General features: G+C 40.8%; 1 protein-coding gene across 2 annotated transcripts in view; it reads right to left on the bottom strand.

Moving 5' to 3' along the window:
* Window positions 1–21983, bottom strand: part of LCP1 (lymphocyte cytosolic protein 1) — a 67822-nt gene that overhangs the window by 27571 nt on the left and 18268 nt on the right. Inside the window, exons 1-6 of one of the 2 annotated variants that reach the window (XM_033176940.1) lie at window positions 14711–14816; window positions 6877–6964; window positions 6102–6265; window positions 5796–5925; window positions 3441–3573; window positions 1803–1884 (exon numbers count right to left, since the gene is read on the bottom strand). In XM_033176940.1, the coding sequence (XP_033032831.1) occupies window positions 1803–1884; window positions 3441–3573; window positions 5796–5925; window positions 6102–6265; window positions 6877–6940 (573 nt within the window). In that variant the 5' untranslated portion in view covers window positions 6941–6964; window positions 14711–14816. Of the gene's footprint in view, window positions 1–1802; window positions 1885–3440; window positions 3574–5795; window positions 5926–6101; window positions 6266–6876; window positions 6965–14710; window positions 14817–21983 lie in introns of those variants that run through there. The other variant, XM_033176939.1, reaches the window with a different exon arrangement.

Genomic DNA, 21983 nt, shown 5'->3' with positions numbered 1-21983 from the left:
CAATACTGATGGCAACAGCAACAATGTTTTCCTTCTGTGAAGGTCACAGGTTTAGAGTCATGGTCTTCACTCACTTTAACATTGAGAAAAAACAGTGACTCATAACCAGAAGAGAAAATCCAGTAAGCCAGACACCGAGCTCATGCAGTGGTCCATTCAATCAAACCAGCACCATAACTTGAAGGCCCATTCTGGTTGGCATGAGACTAACGAGGCCTATATTTTTCCATCTTGCTCTGTGATGAAGCTGACACACACAACATCTCCGCTGGCCAACAATAAAGGGGCACCTTTGAGGAAGTCATTGTCCTGTCACTGGCCATCATGAACTAGATGATTGTTGATGTAAATCAAGATCATAAAAGAGAGTAGCAGAAGAGGTTTTTGACTTGCAGATTGCGTGTTAAGAAACTGAAAAAGGCTGGGCACGGTGGCTCATACCTGTAATCCCAGCACTTTGAGAGGTCAAGGCGGGTGGATCACCTAAGGTCAGTAGTTTGAGACCAGTCTGACCAACATGGTGAAATCCCATTTCTACTAAAAATACAAAAATCAGCTGGGTGGGATGGCGGGTGCCTATAATCCCAGCTACTCAGGAGGCTGAGGCAGGAGAACCCAGGAGGCAGAAGTTGCAGTGAGCCGAGATCGCGCCATTGCACTCCAGCCTGCGCAACAAGAGTGAAACTCCATCTCAAAAAAAAAAAAAGAAAAAAGAAGAAAATGAAAATGAAAAATAGATACAATTAAAATTCCTGGAAAAGATGGAGTGGTTTTTACTAGGTCGATTTGTTGAGTATCCGTAATAACTAGGGAACCCGAGTATACACACACACACTCATAGATTTTATGTTCTTATGAGTAACAACAATGCAGGTAATGTAACTCACATATAGTTGAGATAAAGTCAAGGAAGATTTCAGTCAAGACTCTCTATGTACTATTCTTGGGTTTAAAAAGGAAGAGATATCAGTGTCAGAGATGTATAGAAATTGTTTTAATTGACAAATTAAAAACAAAGCAAAGGCTACCAGTGAATTAGGAAAAGAACTATCAGAAGAAAAGTGGGTCCTTGTTCTAGTGCTCAAATGATGAGTGAAAAATACTGTTTCTATATATGGTCAAGATTATGAGTAAATTTAACATTAAATGCATTCATACGTGTTTAATCATTGTTCTCAATTTGATTCATTTCCATTTTTAAAGTACACAAGTTTGTTGAAATCCACACAGGAGATAATGTATTGTTCGTGATCTAAGAAGTTAGATATGGTTTCTTAGTAAGAGAATTACAGTAACGTTAAAATATTGGAAGACTACACAGAAATACACTTACTGCTGGTTACTATTCCAGTTAATCAACAAATTGATGGAATAAAAGCAAGTTGTATCTATTATACTCGTGGCTGTGGCCAATATTACTATGAAGGCTGCCAGAGTACTTCCCATTTTTCACCCCTTGCTTCTTAGAAAGGCTTATGTTTTCAGCTAAAATGCTATTTATTTGGCATCAAATCAAAGATAAATTGCTAAGAAAAGCTTGAGTTAAAACTTTAGCCAAAGTGAATTTTATTCCTAAGTGGCCAAAACAAAACATACAAAGCCCCAGCTGCTACCACTCCACCAGTCTCCCTTCCTTGCTGCTCAGATATGTATCCCTTTATCCCTGAAATATGACTAGTCACCCGCCCAAAGCCTGGGTTTTGGGAATGATGTCTGAGCCCCTGAAAAAGGCTGAATCAGCAGTTACGATGCTCATTGATGCCAAACAAATCCTGTATTACGGTAATGGTGGGAAGACATACCTGAATGGTGAAAGGGGTGAGCTTCTTTTTGTTGATTGTTCTTTCATCAATTGTGTCTGGCACTGACAGGTTGATCATTTTACTGAAAGAGAAACACTTAAATTAAAGAAAGCTGTCTTCTGAATAACAGAGCCCAGTAATATTGAATTTAAATTCTAGCAAGACCATAATCAAAGAAGACAGCAACAGACTCTGTGATGTTTAGACATAAAATCAGTTATGCCATTTGACTAGACTCAAACTATCTGCGGGAAAGGTGAATACTACTGAAGCCATATTAATATATTGAGGTTGGAAATGAGGACCCCACTTCATTCTCTCACCTAAACAGCTGCAAAATTATCCTGATTTTCTTAGCACATTAGGAAATTCCAGGTGGATAACCAAAGTAATTGTACCATAAATACTTTATTTTCTTAGTCATGAAAATTGTCCACATTATATAAAAGACTGTCTATAAAATTCTGAGTTTATATAATACCTACATTTCTATTTGACGCTGGACCAAACTTTATATCTTCACCTAATCATGTTATAACGTTTTTATATTCTTCTCAGTGCTCTAGGCTGACTACCAATGAGTCACAGGGGGTCTTAGAAGGTAAAACTAGGAGATTGAGGGAAGACCATGGGGGGCCTTGGATAGCAACCTAAAAGCTAGAATTCTTTTTTTTTTTTTAATAGCAATTGAACCTTTTAAAAATGAATTATCAGGACAAACTCTAATAAATAAAATATCAAAAGTAGAATTGCTCTGGTCAGGGCAGAGGAGAAAGTTCAATGTCTTGCCTACCCATCGTTTCCTTTAAGTCCTGAGTGCCCCACATATCAAGCACCTCAAGTCATCTTACTTACAGCATGGCCTGTGATGACAGAGAACCTGCTGAAGCAAGAGCTACAGAGGGATTTTCAAAGACACCATGCTGCACTGACCAGCACCGTATTTAGAGGCCTCCCGTGGATAGGATGCGTTCCCCCTTTTCCAGGTGTCCTCAATGTTTGAGTTGTGGATTTCTGTGCCCTACTCAAAGGTTTCTTTGCTTAAGGGCTACAGTTTAAGGACTCCTTCCATCATCCTGCTGCTGTTATCAATTCTATCTGCTTTCATGGTGAGCCATGCCCAGATGAAGCAAGCAGCATATATTCCAAACATATATAACCAGGAATATTGTCCCCATTACATAAAAGACTATCTATGTACTTCTGAGCTTATATAATGTCTACATTTCTATTTGATGCCTGGTCCACCTTTATACTTTTAACTTGTCATCAGATAAACTTTTTAATGTCCTTCTATAGTCACTATTTAATCAGTACTTTATAAATTTCCCCCACTTAATTATCTAATACATTGATTAGACATCTAATGCTTTCGACTTGGTGTTACTATTCCTTCCACGTTTATCTCTATAATGTGTATCCCTCCCCTCCACTCAAGCAGTAGCAATTTTACATTTCTCATTATAAATTGTTTCTGAATTGAGTTTGCTGTTCTGGACCTGGCCAAGTGAAAGTCCAGAAAAGCCTTCTAGGTGCAGCTGAGCACCAAACAACATTGGCCTAGGATTAATACAATTAATTGTTGATGGTCTAGAAAATGAGCAATTCTTTGGAAACCAAGACAGAAGTATTATTTACCAAAGGACAATGCCATCTCCAACAGCATTAAAGAGATCATTCGTGTTTGGATTCATTGGGATGACATGCCGACAGTCAGGATCATTTTCCAGTGCTTTGTTTATCCAGTTGACAAAGGCATACTTTTCTTCCTCTGCAAGTAAATGATTAAAGTGACTCATTTGCAAAGTGAAACTCTATTATAAACAAAATTATGCATGTGGATCTTAAATTCTCATTCCCAGCAGAAAGACGTGAGTTTATTCAGTCCATTATCTTATCATCTCATATTTATTAACATTTAAAAATCTCAGAGCACTTGGGAAATAGGCATTGAGTCTATGTTTACTCCAAGTCATAAAACATAAAGCAAACAGATTTTAAAACTCTCTATTCCTTTTTTTTTTTTTTTGAGATGAAGTCTCGCACTGTCGCCCAGACTAGAGTGCAGTGGCGCGAGCTTGGCTCACTGCAAGCTCTGCCTCCCAGGTTCACGCCATTCTCCTGCCCCAGCTTCCTGAGTAGCTGGGACTACAGGTGCCCGCCACAATGCCCAGCTAATTTTTTGTATTTTTAGTAGAGATGGGGTTTCACTGTACTAGCCAGGACAGTCTCGATCTCCTAACCTCGTGATCCACCCACCTCAGCCTCCCAAAGTGCTGGGATTGCAGGCCGCACTGGCCAAAACTAACTCTCTATTTCTATATATATGCATAATCCAGATATATATTTATATGTAGAAGCAAATATATACATGTTTATTTTCTATATATAAATACATAAATAATAAAAAATATTTTATTTATATGTGCGTGTATATATGTATATATATATATACACGCATATATAAATACAAATGTGATCTAATTCTTAACAGGACAAAACTCAGGATTCCTCTTTTAGCCCTGCTGGTTTAAATGTTGGATCACTGTGGACAGTGAGTTTCTTGATACAATTCTAATAAAATTGCTATAAAATAAAATCATTTGGATATACTCTTTTTTTCTATCAGTAAAGCTGCTAGAAAGTGATTTTTAGATATTTTAATAAAAGCTCAAGTTATGTCTTCATAGCGTAGCACTGTGTTTCCCAAACTGTCTTTGAAAACAGTGGTGTCCGCATGTTTTCACTCATAGGTGGGAACTGAACAATGAGATCACTTGGACTCGGGAAGGGGAACATCACACACCAGGGCCTATCATGGGGAGGGGGGAGTGGGGAGGGATTGCATTGGGAGTTATACCTGATATAAATGACGAATTGATGGGTGCTGACGAGTTGATGGGTGCAGCACACCAACATGGCACAAGTATACATATGTAACAAACCTACATGTTATGCACATGTACCCTAGAACTTGAAGTATAATTAAAAAAAAAAAAGAGTGAAGCAATCTGAAAAAAAAAAAAAAAGAAAAAAGAAAACAGTGGTGTCCCTCAGAGAAATCTTGAGTCATAAAAGTTTGGGAAACACTGTGTAGTGTATCTCTGACTTATGCACATTTGCCCCAGCAGGTACTGAAAATTCCTGTATTTAAAGACAAAAGGCCAAACATTGTCTTAGCAACTATAGATGGTATTTAATCATGAACTTATCTTTTTTCTTATTTTTTTTTTTTTGAGACCGAGTCTTGCTCTGTCGCCGGGCTGGAGTGCAATGGTACAATCTTGGCTCACTGCAACCTCTGCCTCCTGGGCTCAAGCGATTCTCCTGCCTCAGCTTCCCAAGTAGCTGGGATTACAGGCATGTGCCACTGCACCCAGTAGAGACGGGATTTCACCATGCTGCCTAGACTAGTCTTTAACTCCTGACCTCAGGTGATCCACCCGCCTTGGCCTCCCAAAGTGCTGGGATTACAGGTGTGAGTCACCGCGCCCGGCCTCATGAGCTTATCTCTAAGATCAACTAGCGTTTTGAAGAACTCAGTTTTGGAAATGTTGCAATAACTATACTGTTTGGCCTGTTGGAAGTTTCCATTATGGCTGTTGGATGGCAGCCTTCAGAATAAATATACAAATTTATTCCAAATCAATGAAAACATAATTTTTTGATCACTTAGCAGGTGTTAAAAATTATCATGAAGTTTAAAGATACAAGCTTGAGTAGCTAATTTTGTCCATAAGATTTAGAAAGGAATTTGGGCAGCCTTTAACAATTGTTTAAATGCTGATCAAATCATTTTGTATTGGACCCTACCCAGAGCTAGGACTGCTCCCATATTATGTACCTGGAACTGACCCACTTAGTCACAAGAAAATCGGGAGTCATCCATAAAGTTGTGTTTGCTTCTGTCTTTGTTTACATCCCTTAGGTTTGAATACCAAGTTTAGAATCTGTAATCCTGAAATCCTGCTCCCACCCAGGAGTTAAGCCTACCTGAATAGGAGTGTTGGGTGCCAACACTAGACTGCTCTGAAGTACCACCAATCGCACAAATCCCTTCCTTCTTATTGATTGCTTTTCTAAAGGTCTTGGCAACATCTGTGCTTTTTAGGCCATGGAAAATCTGCAAAAATAGAATGTATCTTTAGAAACTCAAGCAGTGATCAAGAAAATCACAAAGGAAAGAATATGTAATGTTGAAGCACGGAGGGAAGGAATGTCTTTCTGGATATTTTAAAAAATGGAATTCAAGTTCCAAGAGTTTCAAATGTGTCTCCTGATATTCTACATGGTACTCACCTTGATAAACTCATCAAAGCTGATCCTTCCATCTTGGTCCAGATCACCTGTAGCCATCAGGTTTTCTGTAATTTCTCTTACTCTATACCCAGGCAAAGGCAAACAAGCAGCCTTGAACAAGTCATTCAACTCATTGAAGCTGATGTATCCATTGCCATCAGTATCTGTAATGTACACAATACACTGAAGCTGCAGGACAATTCAGTCAACAACTTTTAGAGAGAGGTGAGGGAAGACTAGATGGAAGGTGAAGGGATGAGAGAGGCTATCATTCAGGCATTGAGGCATGATCCCATAGAAGAATCAGAATCTCACAAGACGCCTGTTACTATTGAATAGAGGCACTAGCATTACTTTCAACATCCACAGTAAAAGAGTCATGATTTCTATAAGGTACCTCTGTTTCCACAAAGAACTCTTATAGAAACTCTTAAGGAAACCACAGGTTTAGTGATAAAGAGTAAGAGGAAGTATGTGATGGTATTAAAATCAAGGAAACAGCAAAAAAGAAGACAAGATGTAAAAGACAAGACTTATGAACCATTTCCAGGAACAAACTATGTAAGAGTAGAGTCCATATTCCATGTTTTGATAGAAAAAGTAATTTTCTTAAAGCATATCTTTCAAAAATAAGTTCTCCCAGCTCCTCTAAACGAACACTACTGGTTTCTTGTCACCTCTGTAATTTTGCTCATGTTCCCATTTCATTGAATCTACCCTGAAGCTACTCAGTGAAGAAGAGAATGATGCAATTTGGGGTGCCAGGTCTACTCACCAACTTTGGCAAAAGCTTCTCTGAGCTCCATCATTTCCTCATCGGACACTGATCCTCTGGCCATTTTTTATTGCTTTAGGTAACAGATCTGGAGAGAAGAAGAACATAAGGGATAACTTTTGTGCATCTGAATTTTTAAAATACCACATTAAGAAGCAATTCCCATTTATTACATGAAGAAATATTCTTCTGCATCCCCCATGATTTAGAACTATCTTTCCAAAATGTAAGTCAGAAATACGCTTTTTCTCAATCCTCCATGTGGTGGTCTCCAAGGATGGCTCTCAACAATTTCTTCCCTCCCAATCTATACAGACTGCTCCTCACATTAAGAGATAGAGCTTATTTCCCTCCCCTAGAATCTGGGCTGGTTTTTTAACTGCTTTGACCATTACAGGGTGGTAGAAATGATGTCTGCGGCTGGAAACTTCTGCTTCCTTCCTTTTAGAATACTCATTCTTAAGAAGCTCCCTCTTGGTACCCAATTGCCATGACATGAGACATTCAAGCCACATAAAGAAGCCAGTGAAGGAGAATTGGGTGCTCTGGTTAACAACCCTGCTGAGATCCCATCTGACAGCCAGCATCAATGCCAGCAACCTGAGAGGGCCATTTTGGGCTTTCTGGCCCATTTGAGCTCCTAGATGACCACATTCCCAGCCAACATCACATTAAGCAGAATCGCCCAGCTGTGCTCAGTTAGCCAAAAGAACAGAGATGACAAAACAAGTGATGTCTTAAATCACTACGTTTTAGAGTAGTTACACAGCAATAGGCAACTAAAACACTAAACTTTTACACAAATGTCTTTTTTAAGAGGTATCTTCATGTTCATATTTAAAAGTAGTATTTGACCAAGCCAACAGATACAGTTTATAACTTCAAAGGAAGTTAATCAAAATTCTCCATATTATTTAGGGATGAACAAAAGGAAGCTGACCCTCTTATAATTCAGCTATGGGAATCTGAGGCGCTTTCAAGGTGTTTTCTTCTCAGAAAAGCAACAGTCTTGCTGAGACACAGTGCTTGAGTAATTTCCCTTTTCCTGTGCATTACTGCTGCCCTCTAGTGGGTGAGAGGAAAATAAAACAGAAAACGGATGATAATCTGCATGCCCCTAGCTAATCCACACCGGTCGGGCGCGGTGGCTCACGCCTGTAATGCCAGCACTTTGGGAGGCTGAGGCGGGCAGATCACGAGGTCAGGAGATCAAGACCATCCTGGCTAACACGGTGAAACCCCCATCTCTACTAAAAATACAAAAAACTAGCCGGGCGTGGTGGCGGGCGCCTGTAGTCCCAGCTACTCGGGAGGCTGAGGCAGGAGAATGGCGTGAACCCGGGAGGCGGAACTTGCAGTGAGCCAAGATGGAGCCACTGCACTCCAGTCTGGGTGACAGAGTGAGACTCCATCTCAAAAAAAGGAAAAAAAAAAAAATCGGAGACCCACTGAAGCTTGCTGAACTTACTGGCACAGAGGGGATAAGTGGAGTGGGAGTGTGGGGTTGGGGTGTTTCTAAGCACAGTTATATTTTGGATGGTTCGGGGAAGTTATCGATTTTAAAATATACATTTGTGACAGGATGTTGTTTTCAGTAGATTTCTTTTTGATATTTTCATGTTATTCTATAGTGCTGTATTTGTTCTTGCTGGCAACCAACAACCACACCAAACAGAAAACAGTCTTAACATCGAAACCTGTAGGCCAAAAATGCATTACACTCAATTTTGCAAATCCATATCCATTATCCACCAAATTACCATCCTGCCACATACATATATCAGTGGTTTCAAACTTCTGTTTCATCAAGCAACTCTGTGTTGACAGAAACCTTACATGTAAGCAAACAAATTAACAACTCTGAAGGTCTTTGGTTGAAAAAACCCAAATGTCCCCCTGCCCCTGGTATCTTATCTCCTTGTCACCTTCATCTGTGGGAACTCCAGGGAGCATGATTGGAAAATCATAGAATTATATATGTGTTCATTTAAATTTAAATGTATTCATTAAAAATATATTTTTGATATTAATAAAAATTTTATTTTAGTATTATTTGTCTTATATATCTAAGAAAGTATTGGTACATTGGATCTTTTAAAGGATGACAGAAACTGTTGAGGGGTTAATTGTATTAAAAATACAATCTCACTTACACATCACAATAATCCTAAGAGACAGGCACTGGCTATCTGGCTTTCTGGTCTTCTCTTTCTCTCCCTCCCTCTCTTCCTTTCTTCTTTCCTTCTTCCTTCCTTCTTTCCTACCTTCCTTCCTTCCTTTCTCTTTCTACTTTTTCAGAATGCCTTTTTCCAAAAATAATTTGAGCTAAGTTACAAAGATATATCCAAACCTAAGAGTTAAACCAACTAAATGATGTCATTGATAAGAAAGAAAATGTAACTGAAATAGGATGATGGTCAGGAGGAACTCTAATACTTAAAATACATGCCTAAGACCCTGCATGTTTCGCTACAAGTAGGCTGAAAATCTAGCTCCAAGTTCTCTAGAAGCTAAGGCAAAAAGGGAAGTATCATCGGTTATACAATTCACTATCTATGAGACAAACCAATTTTCTTAGGGCAGTAGATCTGATGTCTGACAACAAAATCTTCACACAGGCTTTAAGAAGAGGCAATTTGTGGGATGGGGTAAACATAGGTTTTGTGTTTCTTACAATGTCCTTCAGTGTAGGCTGATGGCATAGGTATGTATATTCTCATTGTATAGATCAGAAAACAGAAGCTCAGAGAAGTTAAGATACGGATCTCAAATCACACAGCTGGTAGAGAAGCAGCCAAGACTCCAATCCTCAAGTCTTTTCTCCTCTCCCTGGCTGTCTACTCAGGTTCTCTGCCTTCATGTTCCTGTTAGACACACATCCCATCCATCCATTTATTCACTCAGCAATAAGTTATTAAGTATATGGACTATGGATAGCCCCACGGGAGATTTTTAAAACTACAATATAGTGAACTTGTCCAGGCAGTCTAGTAGAAAGCTTTTGCTTTCCTGTGTTAAGAAATCAAGGCTTCTGTTTTAAAGAATTAGTATATAACTTTGTATTAATATACTTTGCTAAATTCTTGTGATTAATTTGGCTTGGGTCTCTTTTATACCCTCTACCATATCCACATATGCATGAATAGAAGGCTCTCCAGCTCTCCGGCTGGCCAGCCCTTCATGTTTTTAAATGTCTTAAGACCTCTTGGTTCATGGATATTTCTGGGATTATAAGATAAATTCATTCATTTAACCAATATTTTATGAATGCCTACTATAAGCCAGACGCTGTTCTTCATTTTAGGTAAGCACGTCTATATTGACCCAGTTAGTTACCCTGAAAGCATGGAACAATGTCAAAGGTAAGGAGGACAAACAAGATCTCTGACTCTAAACCTGGCCCTAACCCTTGACACAAGAATGTTAGATTTTAGAGCACTACCAGCAGCTAGTGATAAATATAAGTAGAAGCAGAGAACAAGACTGCATTCTAAGTGTCACAAGTAGGGCTAGCGAAGAAGCAAAACAATTATAGTGTTGGGTAAAGGAAGAAAATCTAAAAAATATCCAAAGATCACGGTACAATGGGAAATTTTATTACCATAAAAATTGCAATGGCACCTTCATTTAAAAGACATAGAAAGTGTACACTATTTTAAAATCATATTATTGTTAAACCACAGCAGGCAGGTCAAGATGAAAAGCCTTGAGCATCTGTAACAATATTTTCTACGAGATTTATGAGTGGAGAGGATCAATTCTGAGAAGCCAAACAGCGAGAACACCTTTAAATTTAAAAAACCCAAACCCTCAGTGATTTAACAGCAAATGCAAAAGAGAAGCAGATTGACTTAGTTTAAAAGGTAAAGTGGAGAAGGGATGATCAGCAGCTGACATTGCTGTGATACTGTTTGTCGGTGCTGGGCAGAAACATGAATAGATATCTGGAGAGAGTCCCTTTTACCATCAGCATGAGCAGCATATCCTGGAAACACAACCTAACTTCTGGAGACAGAAGGAACCCATAAATAATTTATTACAATGTCCTCATTTTATAAGTAAGGAAACTGAAGGTCCAATGAGAAGAAATGTTTTATCCATGTGAAACTACAGATTCTCAAGGCAGTGCCAGGCTGGAGCTTGTAAATGCAGGTGCTGATGAGCAGAGCAGGGAAAGGATGGAGTTACCATTAGAAGGGCCCCAAGGTCCATAACTGAGCAGAGACTTTTAAGCAATTAAACTGAATGTGCAAATGGCAGCAATTTCACAAAGCAAAGCAGCAGGAAGGGGATATAATTAATGTAAAAACAGGCAGACCAGATCATTTTTAAGAAAGACATTGAGCCAGGTGCAGTGGCTCATGCCTGTGATCCCAGCATGTTGGGAGGCCGAGGTGCATGGATTGCTTTGAGCTCAGGTGTTCAAGACCAGCCTGGGCAACACGGTGAAACCCCATCTCTACCAAAAATATAAAAATTATCCAGGTGTGGTGGTGCATGCCTGTGATCCCAGCTATTCGGGAGGCTGAGGCGGGAGGATCACTTGAACCCAGGAAGCAGAGGTTGAAGTGAACTGAGATTACACCACTGCACTCCAACCTGGGTGACGGAGCGAGAGTCCATCTTAAAAACAAAAAACAAAACAAAACAAAAGATACCACTGGTGTTGGAATCAAATATTGGGTACTTTACATAGTCCACGAATGTGTTTTCCTGGAAAAAAAAATGCACTCATTTTTATTCATGCATATTTGAAAATATGGGTTATAATATTAGTAAGATTAATAAGTAATATAAGTAAGATTAATTGGTGATGGCTTTAGTTTGCAAATTACTGGCACCATATAGGCAGCAAACTATAGGGCCATTGCTGCAGTAATGGGCATGCTGAGGCATCTGCAGCTTAAAAGGAGGGGCTAAAGAAAGCATGTATCTTCTGAGGCATAAGTGAGTGGTTTCTTCAGCTCTGCCCGAGTACTTCTGCATTGAGTGTGGTCCTTTTTAATGACTACGTCATCTAAATATGCCCTGCCACAAACCATGTTCAGGTCTTTTGCAAATCCATGTTCAATTTGGGAACTCCCCTCCTGAATTACTGCCCAAATCAAAAATCTATGATAAGAAGACAAATCATTCATCAAGGTCATGTCTGAGCTGCTAGTTTTTTGTGTGTGTTTGTGTGTGTGAGAGCACTTACATTTATTAAATCAATAGGTGTAGAATCTCAAGACATTGGTCAAAACAAAAAAAAGCATTGGTTGTTCATTTTTAAAAACTGTTATAACCATAAGAAAAAAATAGCCCCACCCCAAACTGCAAAAGCCACTCATTTCTTTAAGTCAGTGAGTTTTGAGCTTCTGTTTAAATGGTGCTGGTATTTCCCAAGTCAGTAGCGAAGGGAATTTCTGAGGATGAGTTATCATAAAAGTACCTGCACTTAAGTTCTCTGAAGTCTGAATATAGAAACAATTTGTGGGAGTTTTCTCTTGAACACAGTGCTGCAGAATTTACAGAAGAAGAAACATCCTCTAAAGTAAATGCAAAAATGTAGATGGAATTTTCTCTGAGGAGTTTCATAACTGATAATTAAAAGAAGCAGAAAGGTTGGAAACGGTGACCTGTCTAGAGAGAGATGCTCACGGGCTGGGATCATTTCTGAAAGATGGTAGTGCTGGGCTAGTTGGTATTTTGATTCAATATACTGATGCCGAATCATATAACCTGCCAGGATCAGGGAGGCATCGGTGACCCGGTATCACCTTGCCAAAGGACTCTTTTGAACGTGCCCCACTTTTCCTGCAACTTGATTCAGTAGTTAAAGTAAAACTGGACACTCAGGACTCAAGTTCCTAGCTCTGCCTCAATAATTTCAGTACATTTCCAGAGGAGAAATCATACAACTTCCAAACATCTCAAGAACAATCAGTAATCCAAAACAACACATCATCTAGAAGAACATTCATATTGTAAGCTTTAGCATTAGACTATGACAACTAAAGAAATGAAAAATAAAATATGTAGGACTCTGAAGTAAAATAAAATACCCATACATTTTTTAAAAGCCATCAAGATTAATCTATTTAAGGAAAAACATGGCTTTTACTTAATCCTGTCCCCTTCATTTTATAAAGTAGACCACTGTAGATCTTACTTTAAGAATATATGGAATTTACTGTATATTCTTGGCATATTATATCTCTATGGATAATGGTATGCCTAACTTTTACATAAAGGATGATTCTGAAAATATAATTTTAAAATGACTTTGTTTTTGAGAAACCAAATAATTATAAATGGCCTTAAATACAGATGGTCAGTTAAAGGGACTCTTATGAATCTTTTTGTCAAGTCAGAATCTCCTCCAGATTGTCCTTTTTCTCCCTGTGGATACATGGATTCTCTCAAAGCCTGCTCCAGAGTACAGAATTCTTCTCCCCGCAGGCTCTGATGTAAATGTCACAGGGTGGAAGGTAGAGGGAAGGCTATTCACAGCGTAGACTCAGCGGCTCTCCTCTGACACTGTTATCTCAGGCCACATAATCACTTATGGGAAGCTAACAAGCCAGATTACTGCAAACTTCATCAGCCTCATATTGCTCTGGGTGCCTCTGGTTTGACCACTACATTGAGGGGCTTCTGAAGCTGCGTAGCACATCTTACAAAGCCTGGCTCTGTCACCATCCAAGGAGTTCTCATTCTTGCCTTCTCTCCCTTAGTACATTCCTGATACCTCTGTTTTCTACCATGTTGCCCAATCCCATGAAGAGTGTCACACAAGAACAAGCCTCCTTCAGGAAAAGGGGATACTCCAGGCTGGGGCTTCAGCAGGCCTTTCTCTGCCTTAGCATCTCTCTCCTTCCCTGAGCTATAGACAGTGATGCTTCTGGTACTAACATCTTTAAATTCTACAGCTACCCTTTAGCCCACATTCTATTAGAAGCACTTTAAGATCCAGACCTTCCCCTACTGAAAGTTCAGAGTACCCCAAATGCATCTTTTCAATAAGTTGAATATTATGGGCTAGCTGTTTAACCATGATTGCATTATTGCCTTGATACCAAATGCCATCCATTCGTTCTTCCACTCCACATATGTGTCTACATGCGAAGTACTGCCCTGGCTAGGGGGTTGGAGACGGGCTGCAGGCATGAGTTATACAAAGACTGGAGCTTCATGAAGCCCACAGTCAAATGTCAAGTTTCAAATGCAGCACATGGATTACAGCTAATCTGCTGTGAAAGGGTTAATGCAATGAAAAGAGTTCTGACGATCAAAAACAAACAAGTGAAAAGGTTAAACATGGGACACTGAAGGAAAAATAAAACTAGATTAAGTGTAAGAAATTGGCACAGAGGCTTATCAAAAAAATAAAAATATGAAATACCTAAATCAGCCCAGGCAATTACGATATTGAAATAATTAATATACTTGAACATCTTCAAAGAAATCAAAATGGAAATAACTGGCAGGAAATGGAAGAAAGTGCCAAGCTTGGCAGTCAGGGAGACCTAGGCTGCTTACTGTCTGTGTAACTTCAGGCTCCATCTTGCCTCTATGGGACTCAGTTTTCTCATTTGTAAATTGAGAAGCAGAGTCCCTTCTATGTTAAAACTTCCAAAATTCTATGCAGTAGCTGACAAGTATACATACAAATTAGAGCTAGATTAGAAAGTATGGCAAATGGGTTGAGAAATAGGTGCTGGCACCATCAGCAGCTGCAGCTTTGACCCGGAGGTGCCTCCTGTGAAATGGAGCAAGTGAGGGAGTAGGTAGCTCCCAGCCCAGCCTGGCTCCTGGGGGCTGGGGGGCTGGGGGGCTGTGTTCCAGCTCTTACCTCAGCAGCACGTAAAGCTCTGTCTAGATGCATTCTCCTCACTGGCCCCAGGCAGACGCCCGCTGCTCAGCTCCTGAGCTGCTGGACTGCCCCACACAGAACAGGGAAGTTCCCAGAGCAGCACGCGAGACCTATTTTATAGGATGTCACCACACACAGCTTAAGACACGTTGTTCCAGTTCACTCCTAGCTTCTAGGCAAGACGGTACGCAAACTGTCCCAGAAAGAGAGCCATCTACTATTTTATTAAAAATATCCAAATAAGGAAATCCTACAACCTCTCTGGTGTCTCATATCCCTACTTTTGTAACCTAAATCTTTTCTGATACGATCAAAGGTCTCTCTTTCTTGGGTTATTCTCAGAGGAAATAGTAGGAGCTGTTCAATTCATAAAAATTCCATCACATGCCTCGGTCTCTTCAGATTCTTGTAACCTGCTTTTTTAGGGCTTATTCTCCAAATCTTTCATATTTTCTTTGCTATCTTCTGGGTCTATGCCAACTTCCTTACAGAATGAATGTAGTAAGAATAGCAGTCATAGAACGTAGAGGTGGAGGGATCTTAGAGATATCTATGTGGCCACTCCCCTGTCACAGAGTCATGAAATGACACCCACGTTAAAGGACATGCCCAACCTCACAGAGCTTATGGGAGGTGTGGCTGGGACCAGAGTCCAGACCTCCTTCTCTCCTTTCCGCTTTAATAAGTTTTAAACCCTGAGATTGGATTCTTCTCTTTAATTAAGACCTTCTCCACATACAGTAAGAACAATCCCCCAAGATTTCAAATGTCTTATGAATACAATGTCATGTATGTTTCTTGCACACGAAGGGGAATTTATCTAGGTATGGCAAAGGCACTGTTCGGGTTTAGGCTGCAATTAACATGTGCCAAATCACATACAAATATTGTGTACACTGGCATCTTCCAGGTCACGATGACTCTTCCCTCCGTGCATTTGTCTCTACATTTATTCTATTTTTTGTCCTTAAAGAGACAGATCTCACTATGTTGCCCAGGCAGGAGTGCAGTGGCTCTCACAGGTGTGATCCCATGACTGATCAGCACAGGAGTTTTGACCTGCTCCATTTCTGATGTGAGCCAGCGCACCCACTCCTCCTTAAACAACCTGGTGGTCCCCTGCTCCCATATTGATGCCAAACTTAGTGCTGACACCCAGTTGACATAGCACACTACAGCCCAGAACTCCTAGACTCAAGCCATCCTCCTGCCTCAGCCTCCCGAGTAGCTAGGACCACAGGCGTGCACCACCACACCTTGTTGTACATCGATTCTTGACTAAGGCCCTCCAAATTTCCTTAGCAACCAAAGAGCAAACTCAATTAAAACAACTCACCACGAGATGAAATGTTCAAAAGACAAGACAGCCAAATTCATAGATCAATACTAAAATGACGCCTCAGACTTATCACAACAATCATCACGGTTTCAGGCATCCTGTTCTGGAGGCTGGGGAGAATCAGGGAGCCCTTCCTTCTCAGAGCTTTGGTCCAGATCTCTGCAGTGTGGTCCCGGTTTCCACTCATCTCTCCTAGCAGATTAGTGTCTGGCACATGCGAGGTACTCAGTAAATGAGCTGTATACCTGAACAAAACAATCTATAAACTAACGGTCTACAGGACTTGAAAAGTCCCCTATCACCTGCTTTGAGGAGTTTAACAATATTCTTGTGTATATACTTAGACAATCCCATCCACTGAAAGGTACAGACACCTAAAACAAGGCTAATAAATGCTTCAAATTCACATTAACCCACTTTGCTGGAAAGACAACTTTGGTGAGTTAATTTGGTGTCTAAAGGGCAGCTGCTGGCCCGAGGTAGTCTGTGAAGTGGCACCTGTACCTGCTCCCCAGCCCTACCTTGCCAGATGCAAAAGCATTTCTGTCTGAGATCACAGATCCTGAGACTGGGCTTCTTGGCGCTGTTGCTGTAAACCCTGCTGGCTGCCGGTAATGCTTGGCAGTGGGTCTCTATCCAACTCTGTAGGACCTGCTTGTAAGCTGAGTGCTGCTGAGGTGGGAGGGAAAGGAACTGTGGAGACAGAGCAGTGACTGAAAGCTGGGCAAACGCATCTGGGATGGACATGTGCGGTGTACCAAGGAGCACGCTGGAAATATAGGTGCTAGCATTTACCTGCATGTAATCTGAGTCTCACTCTCTGAACTATGAAATTCATCCTCCAGTAATTCTAAACGTCTGTCACTAAACAAATTCATACATTTGTAAATTTCTTCCTTCAGTAGACATCTGCCAAACACCTACTATATGCCAGGTCCTGTGTTAGATGCTGAGAACACAGAGATGTGGCTCTGGCCTGTTGAGCAGGGGAGAGAGACACAGTAACTAGAATACAGGGGAACTTTTTAGGTCCACAGGAAGAGGGAAAAAATAGCTCTCCCCTGGAGAGCCAAAGACGGCCCCCTAGAGGAAGTGACATTTGACCTACATTTCAACAGAGGAGGAGGAGATTGCTTAAAAGTCAGTCTATTTTTTTCTTCATTCATCTGAGAGTATTACTCCATGTTCTCTCTATAGAAAGTCTACCTACTGGGAGTCAGAGAAAGGGCAAATAGCTAAAGAACAAATGAGAAGACCAGTTGGTCAATAATAATAGCCGTTAACGTTAATGAGTGGTTAACTCAGTGCTAAATGTTTTATATGCATTCACATTTAATTTTCATCACAATCCTATAGGGTATTACTATGATTCTCACTTTATAGATGAGGAAACTGAGGTTTAAATAACTGGCCCAGGGTCACACAGCTATCAACTGGAGTGGCCTCCTGCCTTTCCTGTCATTTCTGGCTATGGGATTCCTGTCATCTTTTGGGGTTACACAAAGAGAAACCCTTAAAGGTCAAAGCTCTGATCTCATGTTAATTAGGGAAGCACATATTTTTGCAAGATTTTACTTAGGATTGGGGCCCTGCCAAGGTTCTTTGGGGGAGTTCTAAATGTGTCTTCTCTTCAGTTTCTCAACATCTTTAAAGGAAGTATGAAGAAGAGCAAGAACACAACCAGGCTTGATCTTTTCTGCCTGTGTTCCCCCTGCCACTGGGGGAGAAAAGTGTCCTCTTTGCCAGTGGCCTCCACACCTCAGTCATCCACTCACATTTCATAAAGCACATACCTTGTCCTGGGTACTAGAGATACCAAGAAGAACAGCAGAGAATCCCTGCTCCTGAGGGGCACACAGTCCAGTAAACGAAATAGTCATGCAAATGCAAGACTACACTAATGTGAATATTTTAAAGATATTATTTGCATGGAGCTACAGGAGCACAGAGAAGGAAGTACAGTGGGCCCATGAATAACACAGGTTTGAATGGTGTGGGTCTAAATATACACAGTTTTCTTCAATACAGTCAGACCTCATTGTCCTCAGGTTCAGCATCTGCAACCAAACGTGGATGGAAAATACGAGAATTCACAGAATGCGAAACCCAGGGAGACCAAGGACCGACTTTTGCTACATGCGGGTACCACAGGGCTGACTGCAGGACTTGGGTATGTATGGATTTTAGTACCAAGGGGGTTCCTGGAACCAGTGCCCTGTGGATACCGCAAAATGACTGTATTGAACTCTGCCTGGGAAGCGAAGAGAAGGTTTTCCAGAGAAGGTGATGTTGCCCGCTGAGCTAAGTCTTAGGGACCCAGTAGTTTTCCAAACAGATAAAACAGAAAAGGGCATTCCAGGCAGAGAAAATAGCACTGCAGGGTCGGGCGTGGTGGTTCACGCCTGTCATCCCTGCACTTTGGGTGGCTGAGATGGTGGATCACCTGAGGTCAGGAGTTCGAGACCAGTCTGGTCAACGTGGTGAAAACCCGTCTCTACTAAAAATACAAAAATTAATTGGGTGTGGTGATGGACACCTATAATCCCAGCTACTCAGGAGGCTGAGGAAGGAAAATTGCTTGAGCCCAGGAGGCGGAGGTTGCAGTGAGCCGATATCGTGCCATTGCGCTCCAGTCTGGGCCACAGAGCGAGACTCCGTTACAAAAAAAAGAAAAGGAAGGAAGGAAGGGAGGGATGGAGGGAGGGAGGGAGAGACAGAGAGAGAGAGAAAGAAAGAAAGAAAGAAGGAAGGTAAGGAAGAAAATAGCTCTACAAAGTGCAAAGCAAAAGCACACAGAAGAAACTATGGCAGGTTGGATATGGCTAAAGCCAGGGATGCAGGAGGAGACCTCCAGGATGAGAGACTGGTGAGGTGGTATCAGCGTGCTGCTCCGTCTCACTAGCTCTTGTTTCTAGAGGCAAAACCTCAGTGATGCAGGCTATACTCCACCCACCACAGGTAATGTGAATGCGAACAACAAAATAATTCTGTCCGGAAACCATTTTGGTTTGTTTGTGTGTGCATAGCTTTCTCCTTAAGTCACTGTCTCCCATTTAGAAAATACTGCAAAGACAGGAGGGAACTGAACATGTTAGAATGGGAAAATAGGGGCCCTGGAGAGTGAAGTCACTCCCCAAAGTCTCAAAGTGAGTCAGTGACTGGTCCAAAAAGAGAAGTAAGTGGAACCTCCGGAGTCTTAGTTTGGTCTAACCAATAGGTGGAAAAAACACAAGTCAGTTGGCATTTTAAGAACCTAAAGTTTTATTTAAAAAACCCTTGAGATACATGGTCTGTGAAATGTGCTTTACTTCTTAGATGTGTGGATCTAGGATACAGGGATACATCCATGTAAAGGCATTCCACACAAAAGCTAATGCTCCTCGCTTTGTTTATGAAATTAGGATCATTATATATTGTTTTAAAAATGAACCAACTAGGCAGTGACATGGTATGGTGAAATGCTGAATTTTCTGACTCAACTATTTTTTTGTTGTGTGTCTTTGAATATGTTATTTAAATTTTCTGAGCCTCAGTTTCTTCATCTTTAAAGAAGGAGTGCTAATAATGCAACCACACCATTCACTTCATAGGGCAGCATTAGGATTAGGTGAGACAGACTGTTGAAAATATATACAACAGTGCCTGGTGACTGAAGGGAGGAAGAGAGTAAGGGAGGAAGGGAAGAAAGAAGGAAGAGGGAAGGAACAGAGGAAGTTAAAAGAAAATGTATAAGAACTAGAACTTTTGCAAAATTATCTTGGAGAACAAACCCCAATTTCTAGTATAAATTGTAGGAAATATTGTCAAGTCACAACGTAAAAGCAACGCTTAGTTGTGTGTATGTTATGTGTTTTTGTGTAGACGTAAATCTAGATCTCACATCCATGCTCTATGTGTTAATGTTCTCAGTCTGGCTTATTTTGGCTTTGGTACCACATTTCTTATTCGGAGTCCTTGCAGTCAGGTACTGCAGAACTGGCCGATGATACCAACCCAAAGCCAGACAGCATTGGTATTAGCTCATCCTGAGTGGCGAAGGGGCTCTGGGCTTTGCCTTGCCTGAGATGCTGGCAGTGGAAAGTACCTCCTTACAGTTGAGGAAGTGTGGCCAGAGTGGGAAAATGTACAGCAATCTTAAGAAAAGCCCAACCACATACACATGAGCCATGAAAAGAAAAGAGATCTCTGGGCATCTGTGATGAGGACCACTGAGCACCATCTCCTCCCTGTCAGATGCACCAATGCTCAGAGCTGATTCCGTTACCCTGCACTACTCTCTACCTGCTTCTCCACTCTCTAATTCTCCAGGCATTGTCACCATTGTAGTTTGAGCTGAAAAACAGTGAGACAATGTACAGCAGACATTTGTATACAAGCAACGATAACAGAAACTTCTATTTATTTTTAACAATGTGACCTCATTCTCAATAGGCTCCTTGGAGCTGTTATTTTGGAATCTCTAATGACAAGCTTATTTGCAGAAAAAAACAAAAGGAGGAGCTACAGATAAATTGAGGCAGGAAATTTGTATTAATTTGATGGGCTCTCTTTGTCTTCTTTTTTTTTGAAAGCTACAGTTTAGTTGGTAAATATTTACCAACAGCAACGTACAATGGAATATGTGTAACATTTCTTTTATCAAAATTTTAGTGGTCAAATAGCCTAATCTAATATCTTCATAGCTATTATTTTAAAGACTTGCCACCATAAAATCCTCAAGCATTTATGTTTATTTCTCAAATATGTTTGGTATACCAGCAAACCTAACAAAAGGAGACCTGGGATGTCTTCCTGATAGAAAATGTGGAATTACAGGATGGGTGCAGTGGCTCATGCCTGTAATCCCAGCATTTTGGGAGGGAAGTGGGGGGATCATCTGAGTTCAGGAGTTCAAGACCAGCCTGGCCAACATGGTGAAACCCTGTCTCTACTAAAAATACAAAAAAAATTAGCTAAGTGTGGTGGTGTATGCCTGTAATCCCAGCTACTCGGGAGGCTGAGGCAGGAGAATCTCTTGAACCCAGTAGGTGGAGGTTGCAGTGAGCTAAGATTGTGCCTGGGCAGTAAGAGCGAAAACTCCGTCTTCAGAAAAAAAAGAAAGAAAGAAAAAGAAAATGTGGAGTTAGAAATAATCATTCAATAATCATGGAATCACAAAAAGGTATATAGACATACTATCAGGAAGCAACTAGTGGATCATGTTAGAAGATACAAAACAGTTTAAATAGACATGGATCATTCCTTTAAGAAACTGCTAACAAAATGAGAGACAGGAAAGGTGTGAATCTTGACTCTGGCAGTTACCGGTTCTGTGACCCCAGACAAGTCACTTAACCCTCCCTGAACCTCAGCTTGGTCATCCGGAATAAGGATATAAATAATAACAACTTTACCTAGCTATTTATGAAAATAAAAGAGTAATTATCTTTCAAGCGCTTGGCATGATGCCTACTAAATATCAGGGGCTCAGTAAGTCAGTGGTGATGCTGGGTGGAGTAGATATGCTCCATGTCTACATAGGCGACAACATGGGAAAATGGAAGGGGAAAATAACCCACATCACACCTAGCAAGTGGGTAGCACTTGCCTGATTTTATAGAGGATGAACTTCAGAGGCTCCAGAGACTCGCTCAGGCTCCACATTTCCTAAGAGGCCAGAATATAAATCCAAATCTGTCTCTACCTTTGCTCCCGTCTCTTTATGCCACATTTGCCTCTTTTGTGCCTGGGAGCTGCAGACACTCAGCTTTAAAGAACTGGTGCTGGAGATACGATTCTGGAGGAAGAACTGTGTGTAGTGACCAGTAGGCTGGGTACGGAGGGAGGAGAAAAACTGTGTGAACATCACCAGGTGGATGAAGTATCACAACCGTCATTCTCAGTGGTCACAGAAAAGAAACAGAATTCATGATA

The sequence above is a fragment of the Trachypithecus francoisi genome, unplaced genomic scaffold, assembly GCF_009764315.1.
Source record: "Trachypithecus francoisi isolate TF-2019V2 unplaced genomic scaffold, Tfra_2.0 Lachesis_group18, whole genome shotgun sequence".
Classification (NCBI taxonomy): Eukaryota; Metazoa; Chordata; class Mammalia; order Primates; family Cercopithecidae; genus Trachypithecus; species Trachypithecus francoisi.
This window is presented reverse-complemented; position numbering and strand designations above follow the sequence as displayed.